General features: G+C 52.2%; 6 protein-coding genes across 6 annotated transcripts; 2 read left to right on the plus strand and 4 right to left on the minus strand.

The window, feature by feature from the left end:
- Positions 1–388: 388 nt before the first annotated feature.
- Positions 389–1,977, minus strand: BDW74DRAFT_111763 (HNH endonuclease signature motif containing protein). Its single transcript, XM_073721800.1, has 3 exons — positions 1,572–1,977; positions 1,361–1,497; positions 389–1,303 (listed from the first exon to the last, which is right to left on the minus strand). Exons 1-3 carry the CDS (start codon positions 1,852–1,854, stop codon positions 605–607), a joined length of 1,119 nt encoding a protein of 372 aa, XP_073586392.1. The 5' UTR covers positions 1,855–1,977; the 3' UTR covers positions 389–604.
- Positions 1,978–3,799, minus strand: BDW74DRAFT_189120 (LipA and NB-ARC domain protein; the record flags this gene model as incomplete). Its single annotated transcript, XM_073731895.1, has 1 exon — positions 1,978–3,799. The coding sequence occupies one exon, from the start codon at positions 3,797–3,799 to the stop codon at positions 2,102–2,104; it is 1,698 nt and encodes a 565-aa protein (XP_073586393.1). The 3' UTR covers positions 1,978–2,101.
- Positions 3,800–5,368: 1,569 nt separating this feature from the next.
- On the plus strand, positions 5,369–6,447 carry BDW74DRAFT_147947 (uncharacterized protein). The gene has a single exon (XM_073723621.1). The coding sequence runs from the start codon at positions 5,611–5,613 to the stop codon at positions 6,268–6,270; it is 660 nt and encodes a 219-aa protein (XP_073586394.1). The 5' UTR covers positions 5,369–5,610; the 3' UTR covers positions 6,271–6,447.
- A 307-nt stretch (positions 6,448–6,754) lies between these two features.
- On the minus strand, positions 6,755–8,222 carry BDW74DRAFT_147948 (uncharacterized protein). The gene has a single exon (XM_073723622.1). The coding sequence runs from the start codon at positions 8,065–8,067 to the stop codon at positions 7,138–7,140; it is 930 nt and encodes a 309-aa protein (XP_073586395.1). The 5' UTR covers positions 8,068–8,222; the 3' UTR covers positions 6,755–7,137.
- Positions 8,223–9,978: 1,756 nt separating this feature from the next.
- On the plus strand, positions 9,979–11,026 carry BDW74DRAFT_147949 (uncharacterized protein). The gene is made up of 3 exons (XM_073723623.1): positions 9,979–10,201; positions 10,253–10,380; positions 10,450–11,026. Exons 1-3 carry the CDS (start codon positions 10,073–10,075, stop codon positions 10,832–10,834), a joined length of 642 nt encoding a protein of 213 aa, XP_073586396.1. The 5' UTR covers positions 9,979–10,072; the 3' UTR covers positions 10,835–11,026.
- An 839-nt stretch (positions 11,027–11,865) lies between these two features.
- Positions 11,866–12,278, minus strand: BDW74DRAFT_175453 (uncharacterized protein; the record flags this gene model as incomplete). Its single annotated transcript, XM_073728325.1, has 2 exons — positions 11,866–12,110; positions 12,176–12,278. 2 exons carry the CDS (start codon positions 12,276–12,278, stop codon positions 11,866–11,868), a joined length of 348 nt encoding a protein of 115 aa, XP_073586397.1.
- Between the last annotated feature and the right edge of the window lie 1,378 nt (positions 12,279–13,656).

Here is a 13,656-nt window from a genome sequence, read left to right on the forward strand (position 1 = left end):
TCGATCGGTAGAGTGTTGAGGTCTCTGACCATGGTTGGGTCAAATCTATCTAGACTCCTATCTAGCGAACGACATACCGTTGAGAAACTCAAAGGCTACAAATTCTAGTCTTGTTTTGGTTGCCCCTTTCTTTTGCAATTTGGGCAACAGCTTCAAGATGAGGTGGTATTGAGCACGCGTTGTGCAAGGCGTCTTGTCAACATCGCGTTTGGCTTATTGTTTCCATAAAAGCTAAATTGGAGAGACATGCTCCGCCTATAAGAGATGCAACAGGTAATAGCTTAGTACTAAGCACCACGTAGATGGCAAATACTGATTCGGCTGGGCTGTGGGATAGCATCGAGGTGGTGAGTGTTTGGCTGATAAGGTTGGTCAGGCCTGGATCGCATCACGGCTACACGAGAGAAAGGCCGCTAGCAAAACTCCAAGTCGGAATGATGATGCAGGTAGCAAATGTCACGCCGTATTCTTCAAACAGGCATGGCTTGCGGGCACACAATCTCAGCGATGAAATTCGCTGTTGGAGGGACCACCGCGAAGAGCAAGCGCGTCCTCATGATGCTGGAGGCGCTCTTTTCTACCCAGCGGCAAACCGGTGTGTTGACTAGATGTACGTGGTGGCACATTCTCGCTTTGACCAAGTGACTGCTGCCGTTGCGAGGCGGCCTCGTGGTTGGGCAAAAGAAACTTCTTGAGCATCATCAACATCTGAGTCATGTTCGCTATCAGTTTCACGCTCGATATCAGCTGCGCCGCTCATGCCCAATACTCTCGTTAAGTGAAATGACAAGTGAAGGAGCTCGAATGATGGTAATGGGAAGTTTAAGGCATCATGAGTGACCAAGACAATTTCATCACCAGAGCAAACTTTTTTTTCTGTGTTGTGATTCCAGAGTTTGCTGTTTCTCCCATATGACGTCAGATTGGAGGGGATGCGTGGTGGCGTGTTAATGTGAACACTGGCGGAATATTGGCGTGAGGGCAACCACCAAAAACGAACTGTAAGGGAGCACTTGTCACTGGAAAGTGCAACAGGTTCAAGCACAAACCGACCCTTTCCCCAAAGGACGTGGGCATATCTGTTCAACGTTATCATATTGCCTAGGTGTTCGGTTGCCACATCGCCCATCACCCCTTTCCACCACTTCTCCACCTGTTCTGGCGGCCAAAAGAAACGCAACATTGACCAAAAATGTTGTTCCTCTATTTTGCTTTGGCTGTTCAGGCTGAACGGGAAGATATATGCCCCCTCTAATGCGTCATCTGCACGAGTGATGATACAACCTTGGTCCCGTTCGTTGGCCTACCAATAGTTAGCAATGCTTCTGTATTGACCACAATAATAGGGCGCTGAGCTTACTTTCTGGGCTAGTTTGGGGTCTCGTTCCGCATCGTCAGGATTCTTCTTGCGCTTTTTCGCGGGGCCGGGGCTCGAAGATGGTTCCGCGTTGGGGTCGGTCACGGAGGTGTCGTCTCGCGAGCGGTTACGGGTTGCCCCTTACGTTAAACCAAAGTCAGCCCCATCTCTTGAATAATGGTAGGAATACATGAAAAGGATAACAAGGACATACAGGCTAGGAGGCGACATTTGTTCTCTTGCGCCAGGAGGGCTCTGTCGAGATGTTTTGCGTCCCCGTTGACGAGACCTTCGAGCATATCAATGTCGGACACCCATAGGAGGGCCCAAGTCACGGAGTCAACATTGTCATAATGCTCACTGACGCGGCGGATGAGGCCTGCCCTTTTGGCGTCGCCCAGTTCGGGAATTGGTGTGGGTTTTGTGGTGGGAGGTGGGGTCGGCGAGCTCAGAGATGTGATATTGGCGGAGTCGGGGGGCTGACCTGATAGAGACATTGTTCTTTTTTATCCTTGTAGCGCTGCTCTGGACTCCGAGTGTGGTTTGTGGAGCGGAGTCACAGAGGCGGAGTCACAGTTGTGTGTGGTCACTTCTAGCGCCCACCACCTAATGGCGGTCTACAAGGGTAAAAAAAGGTTGGGAGCCGGTGGCCGTTGGCCACTAACCTAGGTATCTTCAACCTAGCAATCCTACAAACACTAAATGTTGTGTCCTCATGGTATGCATAATGTACAGGATGTACATTCAACCCCTAACGATATAATACCCGCCTATACCCTCCTGTTCAACCCCACTCCGCACCCCAACACGCTCGATCATCTTCTGCCCTCGCGCAAGGACATTTCCCGCGCCATCTTTGGTTCGATCGATCCAGCCGCGACGATCTGCCGTTTCAGGGCCCCACAGTGGATGATCGAGAAGCGCCTGCACGTACTCGGTGTCGTACTGCTCCGCCAGAATGGAGGCTTCTGCTGCAGCCTGGTGCGCGGAGATGAGATCATTCTCCGTGCGTGGTGATGAAAGCGGCATGTCCGCACGCAGAAACCCAAGGATACGGACAGTGATTGTAGGTGGAAGATTTGAGATTGAGTCGTGGAGGAGGCGGATAATAGAGACTTTGCGGGTGGTCTGCGATAGAGAGACAGGGCCAGTGTGCTGCGAACCATCCCAAAGGCGGACAGCGAGAATAATCATCTGCCAGTGGTCAGTACCGGCACGTACCCAGCCGAAGAAGTAGCCGCGAAGCTTGTCTTGGATGTCGGAAGGTATTTTAACTGGAATTCGACTGAGATCATGAGATTGAGAAGGATGCGCAGTGAAGTCCAGCGGGTATGGAGACTGAGGACCGTTTTCTATCGATGGTGGTGCAGTGGTATCCGGACGGCTTCCACCTTCCGGCTTGATTGCTTCGTAGGCAGTCTGTATAGCGGTCTCTCCAAGCCAACCCGGCTGGTAGCGCGACGTCACAGTGTTCGCTACTGCGGTCACCGGAGCTACAACTCTCGACGCCGCAACCTGCGCATATGTTCCAGCGACAAGTGCACCAAGCTCCAGTGGCATGGTGGACAAACTGGCACCGCGAAGCGAACTCGGATCGATTGACGTCGAGAGGATGCGGAAAACAGGACTCCGACAAAGAACCTTCTTCTCCCCATGGCACAGAATGAGCTGGAAATATCCGTCCTCCGCATCCGGTGGAATCCGCGCGACAACCGTCTCCCGCAATTGATGCGTTTGCACCCGTTTCGTAGCCTTCTTGTAAAACTTGGCGATATCTCGCTGCCACGCGCGCTCTTTGTTGGGTTCGACCTGATTGGCACGGACCGCGACAGTGGGCGTAGCATTCACCCAGTCATCGTGCATGCGGAAGAGCGCTTTGGCGCGCATCCCAGTCTTTCCACTCCATCCTTTGCATTGTAGCCAGAATGATCTGTCGGCGGGGAGCGGCGTATCGGCGAAGATGGAGACGGTCACGGATGTGGTCGGACCGCGGTAGAAGACGATTCCGTGCGAGTGGCGGAGAATAGAGTAGTGCTTTGTCGATTCGGAGGGGTGGCTGATGAGGCCACCGAGGAAATGGCGGGCGTCGGCGTAGAAGCTGGACTTTTCGGAGTCTGCGGGAACGGTGGTTTCGGCGCGTGGGAGGGGCGGGGGATTCGGGGGTTGCGGACTCAGAGGCGGAGGAGCTCGAAGATTGGGTTGACTTCGGTATCGAGGAAGAGAATGCGGTGGTTGAAGCGATGGATTGGGCGATGGTGATGGCGAGGGTGTGAAACGGGGAGGTGGAGGAGGAAAGTGAGGAGAATGAGGAGAAGCCGCGGAATAGGGAGAATACGCGACGTAGCGAGAATATGGCGGCGGTGGGTTGGGTGTCAACGGCCGCTGAGCGACATACTCGACTGTGGGCGTAGGTGCCGGAACGGGCTTACGCTTGATTTCCATTTACATTTGACATCGATATCTGCTAGAAACAATCCGAGATGAATTTATCTACTCGTCAATGCCATGGCCGCGCTAGGTGTATGAGGTCACGTGAGAGGCCGCTATCACAGCCATTGCTTTGGACAAACTGAGGCCTCAATAGAAGGAAGAGAACAAAAATGAATATCTTCTACCCTAGATTAAATCTTTTCCAAACCTCAAACCCAATTCGTGTTTCTGCATCTCATTCCCTTTTCGATGATCAAAAACTGTTCCTCAAATGTAAACGGAGCCAAGATACGGGATAGTGCGAGAGTAGGCAGTAGCAATCTGCTCCTACTCTGCACCTGATTCCTGTGAGACTCAACTCTTTCATTTCTCCTTCTCACCTCACCTAACTTACTTCAGCTCTTTCATCTTACGTTGTCAACCTCTCGTCCCTTTCAATCACAAAGCTCCATGGCACCAGGTCAATTCATTCTGACCATGACCGTTTTCGATCTCGATGACGCCAGCGAGAATAATGAGATTGTCAAGATGTTTACTCTCGCACTTATCATCCAACTGGCCGAAGTTGATGATGATGATGAAGACAAAGACGGAGTCGAATCGAGCGAGGACCAACGGAATGAGGATAGAGACGTCTTGAAGAAAGACATCGAGGAGCCCAAATTCGTCATAGAGGGTGCCGCAAATCCCGCCATGGTCAGACTCTGCCGCTATGAGGGCGAGGGCGCCTTTTACAAGCTCTGAATACACTGTTTCCACGCGGAATGCACGTTCAACGGAGATCAAGTGGCCAAGGCATCTGCTACGCTGATTGACAGAGAGTTAATTCGTCATAGATTCTGGAGCGTCATGGGCTAACTCGACCAGAATCAATCTCACATCGCTTTCGCCGTTTTCGCCGTTTTCGATCGATATGGGGCCCTGGAGCAAAAGTTCTATTCGCACTCCGTACAACGAGGAAGTGGAGTCTGGGGAAGGAAACTCGACAATGGTCCCCTCCTCATCATCGAAACCGTTCACATCAGAGCGAACAACCTACGCGGGGCTGGACTGGGCAAGATGATAGTCTCGCTGATGTTGCAAAAAGCTCAACGTTTGGTAGACGACCACAAGTCCAGCCACTGGACTACGAAGAAGAATCAGACTGTTGAACGCGCCTGGTCTTTACATGTGCTTACCACACCGCGCTGGCTGCCCACAGATCTTTCACCAGAAATTAGAGGGAAACCACTGAGGGAATGGCGAAAAGCGAAGCACAAGGCTGCTGACGCAGCTGTTGGTTTCTGGAGGTCATGCGGATTCCGTCGAATCGGAGCTTCAGACTGCTTGGGATACTCATTCGATCCTGACCATTTGTCTCGTACGTTGAGTCGAGAGAACGATTTCGAACCGCAACTACCGTCGCTTCATGATCTGGATGTTGAGGAGAAAATGAAGAAGGCAAACAATGGAAAACATCCGAATACTACGGATCAACCTCCCTTCCTGCATTATGCAGCATCCAAGTATACGGATGCGGAATGCATGCAGTTGTTCAACGACACCTTGAAATCTGCTGTTGGGTTTCACTGGGGCCGCACTGACTGTCGACGAAATACATTTTTTCACATCGTCGCCTGTCAATTGAAACCTCAGAGCCTGACGTGGTTGCTTGAGAATATCCCGGCGGCAGTGAGTTGAAATCCGCAAGAAACTTTAAGGAATACACGCCTTTGGAATCACTACAAGTACAGCTTGAGTCCACCAGAGCACTAAAAGATGACAAACTGGGAAAAAGGTGGGATGTATCGGACGACTTCGAGGGACACGGGCCCGATGCCGTGATGTGTCTTTCTGTTCTGTTGTGGCATACTGGGACTCCTAGAGTGCCCTCCAGGCTGGAGATGGCGTGCTTCAAATATGACTGCACTTGCGGCCAGTGTCTGGAAGGCTATCTCTCCCCCCGGATGGCCTCTGCTATTCTGTACCAGGCCCAACTCACAATGAAGCGAGTCAATGCAGCTGGGATGGATAGCATTTTGCCAATCTGCGAAGAGATGTGTCCCACGGCAATCAAGTCCCTAACCCCGGCCGAGGAGGAGTCATCTAGGAACAACTCGTCCGTGCGCGAAGGAGTTATCATGGTTCTCGGATTTGTTATGTTTTGCATATTGAAAGACGTGATTCCCAACGAACACGCTACTCAGAAAATACTCAACACCAAACCGAAGGATCGTCCAGTCCTTCCGAGCGCAAGGGACTATCTTCAGGCTGTTGGTCGCAAGAAGGGAGTTGCGACAGTAGTCCAAGCCGCCCTCGAGCGAGCAAAGACGTACAACGCGAAGGCCGGTCACGAACGTTCCATTTATTTGCCGTCTGAATCCTCACCCCGGGAGGCAGATCTTCGACGCATGCCAGCATGCCGCAACGATCGCGAGTTCGGGTTCATCGCTGCAATGTGGGGAGTCCAACTAAATACTTACAAGCCTTCTGGTCGTGGTTGAGCCCTACCACCGTGGGCGAGGTTGTTGAAATGTCAGAGCCTTATCTTGATTCTCTGTAGCCTTACAGGGCGAGTCACCATGAACCCTCCGATGTCATAACATGTTCGAGTTTTCAGCTGCACCTGCCACCAGCCCGAAGAAGGGGATCTTGTTGACCCCGAGTATAATGTATTAAGGGCTGCAGTTACAATAATATGATTTTGTGATTTTATACAACGAGCCATAGCGTATTCCATGTTCAAGAGCCAAAGGAACTACTGCATAGACTTGATTGTTCTCGTGAAACTACGGGTTATGAATGCATGGCTGGCTGGCTCCTGTTGGCGAGCATTCTCCGAAAACGCGAGGCTCAACCTAAGTAGCTGTTTCATGCCTGATCTGACTCAGAACCTCTTTGCTTCGACTGTATAAGGAACTTGAAATAAATCGTTACGTTTAAAGATTGCTTTGACCTCGCCACTGTTCTGGAGCCATTGACTCAGTCATTATTAATGTTGTGTCTGGAGCAGGCCCAGAAGGAGGACGTACTTTATCTGTCATACAGGTTGGGAGTAAGGTCGTAATGTATGAACTTAAAGATCCCATTGCAAAGCTCAGCCTCACCTATATACATGCAGATCCGTATGCAACCACAACCCACCATCGCCGCTGTCAAAGTCACCAACCACTCCATTCCCGCTCACTCCTATATACAAGATGCAAGAGAAACATGAACGGATACATAAAAGCCATTAGTAAACATAGGACAAAACGAGCACTCAACAGCATAAACACAAAAACATGGGTCCCATCTAATCCACTAGAAGTCTAGAGCTCCTCATTATCCTTTCACCACTCAAGCCAGCCAAGAAGATAGACAAGACAAGCCTAGTGGTGAAAGTCCTTCGTGTTAAAGGGCTCAAAGTCTTTAACAATGTTGCTGTACGTCTTTTTGAACGAGGAATCATGGCTCACAGCCCTTGTCGCCACAGTGCGTCCCCGAATCTTAACATCCCGCTTCGCAGAGCCCGAGTCATCCGTCATGGACACAGTTTCCGAGTTCTCCAAGTGGCGATCACACGTACCCCCCGGCACAATCTGATCCCCCGCCTTGGTCTCAACAAGCGTATACTGGTTCTGGATCTTCGCGTAGTCCGCCTGCACGCCGGGGAACCCACCCGGCACAACGATATCGTACACCGCAACGACGGTGTTCTGCGCCACGTTCTCGACCTGGTTGCTCTGCGCGTAGTTGTCGGGGACGTTGCTGTCGGCGTCGTACGCATCCAGCCACTCCTGGCTGCTTGACAAGGCGCCATCGCCATAAGCGCCCAGGAGGTCCAGACTATGCCCCGTCTCGTGCAGCGCAACGTCGAGATTTGAGCTTGTCGTGCCACTGAAGCAGATGTTGCCGTTGCTGTTGAAAGCCCAGTTATCGCCGGGGATTGTGAGGACATGACGGACCCAGCTGCGCATGCGCACGGGGAGCCGCCCGAATGTGTCGACGAGAGTCTCGAAGGTGTCGGCCGACTCCTTGTGTCGGCAGAACGACCAGCCGTCTTGGCAGTCGTCGAAGAAGATGTCCCAGACTTCGAAGTCTGAGGGGTTCAGGCCTTGGTCTTCGGCGATGGACTTGCAGTCGGCGGGCATCAGGCCGTCTTCCCATTTGCCCCAGTAGGGACCGCTGTTTGAGGGGAGGTTGGCGACGTTGCCGTCGAGGAGGTAGTCGAGGTCTGAGGTGAGGGCGGGCTTGTCGAGTTGGGCGTTGGTGAGCGCGGCGAGGGCGCCAGTTAGGAGGAGGGATTTGGTGACGGACATGGTGGCGGTTTGAGGTGGAAGATGTGGGAGTATGAGGGGGGTTTGTTGAGAGTTGGGTTGATTGTAGACTGGAAGAGAAGCTTGATGGTTTGGACTGATCTGCTCAATGAACGAAGGGTCTGAGGGTTTATATACTCCATAGTGCGAGTCGCGACCCTCATTTCCGATATACAGCACAGGATCTCGATCCTGGATCGGACCAGCACCAACAGAGCCATTGTCTGATGCCAGCAGGCCCTCAGCCTCAATGCTCAAGATACCCTGGCCTATTTCGTCGCCGTCTGTCCAATGGAAATCGTTGCAGCCGGGGTATTTGGCCCCCAAACCTGCAGGACGCCTTGCAATTTCCTCGGAGGTAGGGCTCGGACATGTACCGTAACATCGTCAGCTAGCAGCCCTAGCATGCGAATCCGATTGCTGGGAATGCTGCACGCCCAGGGCCGATCCTGCAGGAACAGAGCTGCGGCCCAAACGCGGCGCAATCATGCATAGCAGCATAGCCCTACCTTGGCCTGTTCGGGTTAGTGTGACTGTGTACTGTGGAGAAGGGCGGCCTGCTCCGTCCCTGAGTATTTCCAGAGGGGCGCAGCAAGGGACGGAGCTCCGCAAGCTGAAACCCTGCAGGGCTTGAAGAAGTGAGAACCAAGCCAAACTTGAGGTGTTGAGATATCGACTTTGGCGGATGAAGAGGAGTTTTCGGGCTGAGTATTTGTTGAGCCGGTAGATACCTACCTCGAGTTAAGTGTCTATTTCTCAGGACTTCCCTGATCACTGAACGCTTCCTTGGCGCGAACCATCAAGACCAGGGCCGATCAAAGAACATAGCTCACAGATCTTCAGGCAAGCCGTTTCTGGAGCTTGAGGCTGCGTGCTAGAGCCTAGCGGTGGGATTTGATCTTTATGCCAAGCTCTCCAGCTGCCTGTTTGAGCATGGTATGGGCAAAAATCAAGGACCAATGTGGAGATCAGGGCTCTCCGGCCAGCTCCGCTCCTCGCAAGCCACAATTTGGATGCATGAAAGATGGGAAAGATCCAAGCTAAGGGTTGTTGTTGCTTTGTACGTTGAACTTGAAGACTCGGTAGACAGGGAGTGCATTGAGACGATGGAGTAGATCGTACTAGCTTGAGGATGAGATCCGGTACGTAAACTGCTGTAGACTCTAGCGACAGCTCCGCGGACGTATGTTTAGAACCTCGTCAATGCCCAAAGAATATATCCATGGTACATATAACTTATGCCGGATCAATTGCGACCATTCTGAGGGTAGGCCGGGAGGGTAACAATAGCTGGCGGGACATTCCACGCTTCATCTATGTTGGATATGGTATGAACTTGTAGTCTGAGCCTGGTAAAATGCTTCTGTGTGGGTACTGCCATTGCTGCTGCAGCGCCCTTCAGCAACCATTTGATGAACCGGCTGACCATCAAGTCCTTGTAGGACTTGCCCACCATTCGTACCAGTCTACTCTTGCCCATTACCAGGGTGATCGTGTTAGCTCGTGCCGGCTAGCCTGAACGAACCTATGCATTGGGCCTTGAAAAATGCTTCACAAGTCATGTCGACACTGGACAGAAGCGAGGGTGCCAGAACAAGACCGCTAAGACTTGTCCAAGAGCATAAGAATAGCTTAGCAAAGGGGCTGAAGAGGTGATTCTTGGACCAGAGAAAATAGGTGGAGCTCGTCAAGTCGTTTCACTGGTTAGCGGTCTTCAGCCGCACGAGTCTGGTGCCCACTGTCCGCTCCTGGTTGGTTGGCGCGTCCGCATCATGACTCGTGGCAGGGCTGAGCCGGAAATGGCGGAGTAGAACGGGTGCTGCGGTAAATATCTCCACGGCGATGGGTGGACGAAGAGAGGTATATGAAGCCTGATATAGCCGGGAAGGTGGTTGTCTTCCTTCAACATTCAAGCAACCAAGCAACCAAGCAACCAAGCAACCAAAGCCAAACAGCAAAACAGTCAAACATCCTCCTCATCTCCCTCACAAACCACAATCAGGCCACAATGCACTCCTCAACTCTCTTCCTCGGTCTCACCATGCTCACCGGCGCCATTGCCGCCGACCAAGTCGTGACCATGTACATCCCCGACAACGCCGACGGGCCCGCCCTTGCCGGTGCGGTCATCGGATCGGTACGAGTCTTACCTTGCAACCTCCAAGACCCCGCTAACACCCCTCACCAGGACTCCGACACAACAACCTACTCCATCACCTGCGCCGACTCCGTAACAGAATCCTGCGCTCTCCCCAGCGGCGCATCACTCATCCAGGCGCCGGGGACAGTCACCGTATTCGTCGACGAGGCAGGATAGTACGTAACCCACCCTACCTTTTCCTCCCATACAAAGGGTACAGCCGCTAACATATCATGTCCGCACAGCACCGCCACCGCAGCCTGCACATACGGCGACGCCGACAAGACGGCGACATGCTCCGTCGGCATTGACGGCGAGGCTCTGTGGTCGAGCACCGACCCTATCCGCTCCTATGAGGTTACCATCACCGCAACAGAGACCGGCTCTGCGACGTCCTCGAAGCCGCTCTTTGGATCGGGATCGGCGGCGGCCACACCAACCACTTTGAGCAGCAGTACCACGAAGACCGGGAACGTTGATGCGCAATCCACCACGAGCACAAACACGACGGCCGGTGCGGACGCCCAGGAGACGGATGGACCTGGTAACGGGGCTATGGGCACGGCCGGAAAGCCTTTTGGTGCTGCGGCTATGGCTATTGTTTTTGGGGTTGCCGTTGCTATGCTTTAGGCTATAGCGCTTGACGATTGCTCGCCACCACTGTATTTTGTACTCCTTGCTTTAGTAGCGCGTTGGCTTGGAATGGTTGTTATGTTTGCTTAGATACCTGGATAGACGTGATAGAATAGACGCAATGTGCCAATCTGTGCCATTGTTGGACCCATGGCTCATTCTCAATACAGAGTTTCAAGGCCAAGAAACCAACCCCTGAACATCGGGCTCCACACCAACCCGCACATGAACGCGGACAACATGTGATGCTCGCTGTCGCCCCTATAACCAAAAGTTCCAATGACGCGTAGCCAGAAATACAGCCGACGAGAGGTATATGACTCTAGGACATCGAAGAACGACGGAAACATAGCCCTAGAAGCCTGCCAAGCATACGCATGACTTCGTCGTTTGATAAAAGATCATTAACACCGCGGCGTATCTAGATAAGGTCAGCGAGAGTCCTCAGGGTAGAGACCGGGTACCAGAACGTACGCCACAGTTGCCCCCAAAACCTCAAGAGGCTTTCTCTTGCGGATGCGACCCAACGCCAGCGCGAAGAAAAGGATGAAGACGGACGTGACCGTAAGCCGGTCTGTCGCACTTTGAAGACTGTCTAGAAGCCATAGGGGGCCAAGTAGGAGGCCTAATCCTAGCCCTATCGATAGCATCTCACCGTAGTTATCGATGAATTCCTTACTGGCAACCGGGGACAGGTCCTCTCCTCGATACTAAGGGAGTCCAGATTTCGGAGTGGCTTTCCACCAGCGAGGCCACTTTAGATAGCGTCCCAACGACAGAAGAAACTCGCTGATAGGGTTTGGTTCGACTGCCGCAATCCGGCTCAGGTCTTCTGCATCGACGTACCCGCATTCTCGATCGATGATTGCGCCCTTGTTATCATGATGCTAGACCCTAAGGTCATCCCGCTCCTTCTTGCTTGTGGATGCGCATTCTCGAATCCGCCGGCATGAGTAGACGTATCGATCTAGGAAAAGATACGGGTTAGCATGGTATTTTCTAAATAGCAAGAAACTCACTATAAGTCTCTAGCCGGTCCTGAATTCTGCGAAGAATTGCGGCTCGCTTGGCCTTGTCTCTATCCCAAAGTCCCCATTGTGTATATCGCCTGTGTCGGGATGGCGTGCACGCCTCTCTTCTTCTTCGTGTAATTTTCCGCAGTACGTGAGCTCAGCCTGTAGGTTGTAGATTACCAGTGTATTCAGGCGATCGAATAGCCGGAAGTGTCCGGAGGATGGACTCTCTCCAGAGTATTTGGCAAGGCCACGATATCCTGCGGTACCCAAGTCATTGTGAGATCATATTGGTAGACGGATAGGCATGAGCGGGCAAGCGTACCGACAAACTTCTCCGGGAATCGCTCCATATCTAAGTCTTCCCAGGTGACTTCTGAATCATTTGGTACCGGCGTTCCTGTTTCGGAGCTTGAAGGGTTGTTCATGTTGACTGATTCGACGATGTGGGTTAAGCATAATATGTAGACAATAAATAGATGACGAAGTGATAGACCATGAGTTAGGAGATGATGGAATGGGTAACAACAACAACAAGAAAAACAAGACGGGAGACCATGGAAAAGGGGAAGATAGAAATGGAGGATTTCTGTTCAGAGACAGGCGAAGGATGAATGTTACACAAGCTCGTCAATCAAGGCTGGCTTCAGTGGTGTAGTATAAGACATCCAGCACGACCGCACGCTATAATTTGCTCACAGGCACTCCACATGTCTTGGTCACCCTCCATGCTGGTTGATGGATTTCCAGAGACCTGTCGACCAGTTTTCCTTGTCTCCTCTCTTTCTCCTTCCCTACGCTCGGTACCTTCTTGATTCCTCTCGCCATCGTCACCTCCGCGACCTCTACAAACGCCGAACAAGTTCGTTTACAACATCCAATTTTCCTCCCTGCCGTCTATACAGCCAAGTGATATCGGCAACCATGACCCTCGCCGTTTCTCCCGCGATGGTGTAGACGCGATTCACCTTGCCAGCCACTCCCCAGTTTTACCAGATCTAACGTCAGAGCCCTTTCGCATCGGAGATACAGCGGTGTGTTTGGGAGAGCGCAGGATCTGCCACCAATTCTGGGGGTCGGGAAAACAGTCGGCTGGCATGTTGCCTTCGTCAGTTTTCTCCGAAGAAAATTTATGCGATAAGGTCGCGCGTTGGCGATCAGCATATTGCAAAGAAGAAAGATGCAGCGTCTCTCAACTGGCCAGCCCGTGCGACACGGATCAAAGGTGGAATCGGACGACTCTTCGGAAAAGGGCAGAAGCGATCGGCTGATGGAAACGATGGTTCTGACTCGGACAGTGAACCGGAAAGCCCCCGGATGAGGTTGGCGATTCCGACATACAGGAGTGATAAGGGGCAGAATTGCATGCTACTATGCCAGGTGTCAGGCGTGGTGGCGCGGCCTCGTGCGCTACAGACTTGTCTCTTCGTTGCGCTGGAAGAATGGCTTTCGTGCATGTAGGTCATGAATATGGTTTTTCAATTGACCGACGTCCAGTGTCTCTCCCCATTCGCATAGGCAATCTTGATTTCATCTGAAGCCCGGTTGGCGTTGTTCCTTTGACTGTGTCAGAGATGATAGGGCATTCGCACATTATTCTGGCTCAAAGAAAAGTCGCTTTGGTAGAAACAGGCAAAGGACTCAGCCTTTCTTGCCAGGCCACTATTCGTCGCTCGTTGTACCCATGCGAGAGACTTCATTCGTAAGTGTCCCTTTGTGGATTCGACTCCTTGAAACAATACGCGTTGTTAACTTCCGGCCGTCTTTCAGTTGAAGTCAGAGTTACTATTAGGATGTCTTTTTCCA

Source organism: Aspergillus multicolor (assembly GCF_047715735.1).
Source record: "Aspergillus multicolor strain CBS 133.54 unplaced genomic scaffold BDW74scaffold_5, whole genome shotgun sequence".
Taxonomy (NCBI): Eukaryota; Fungi; Ascomycota; class Eurotiomycetes; order Eurotiales; family Aspergillaceae; genus Aspergillus; species Aspergillus multicolor.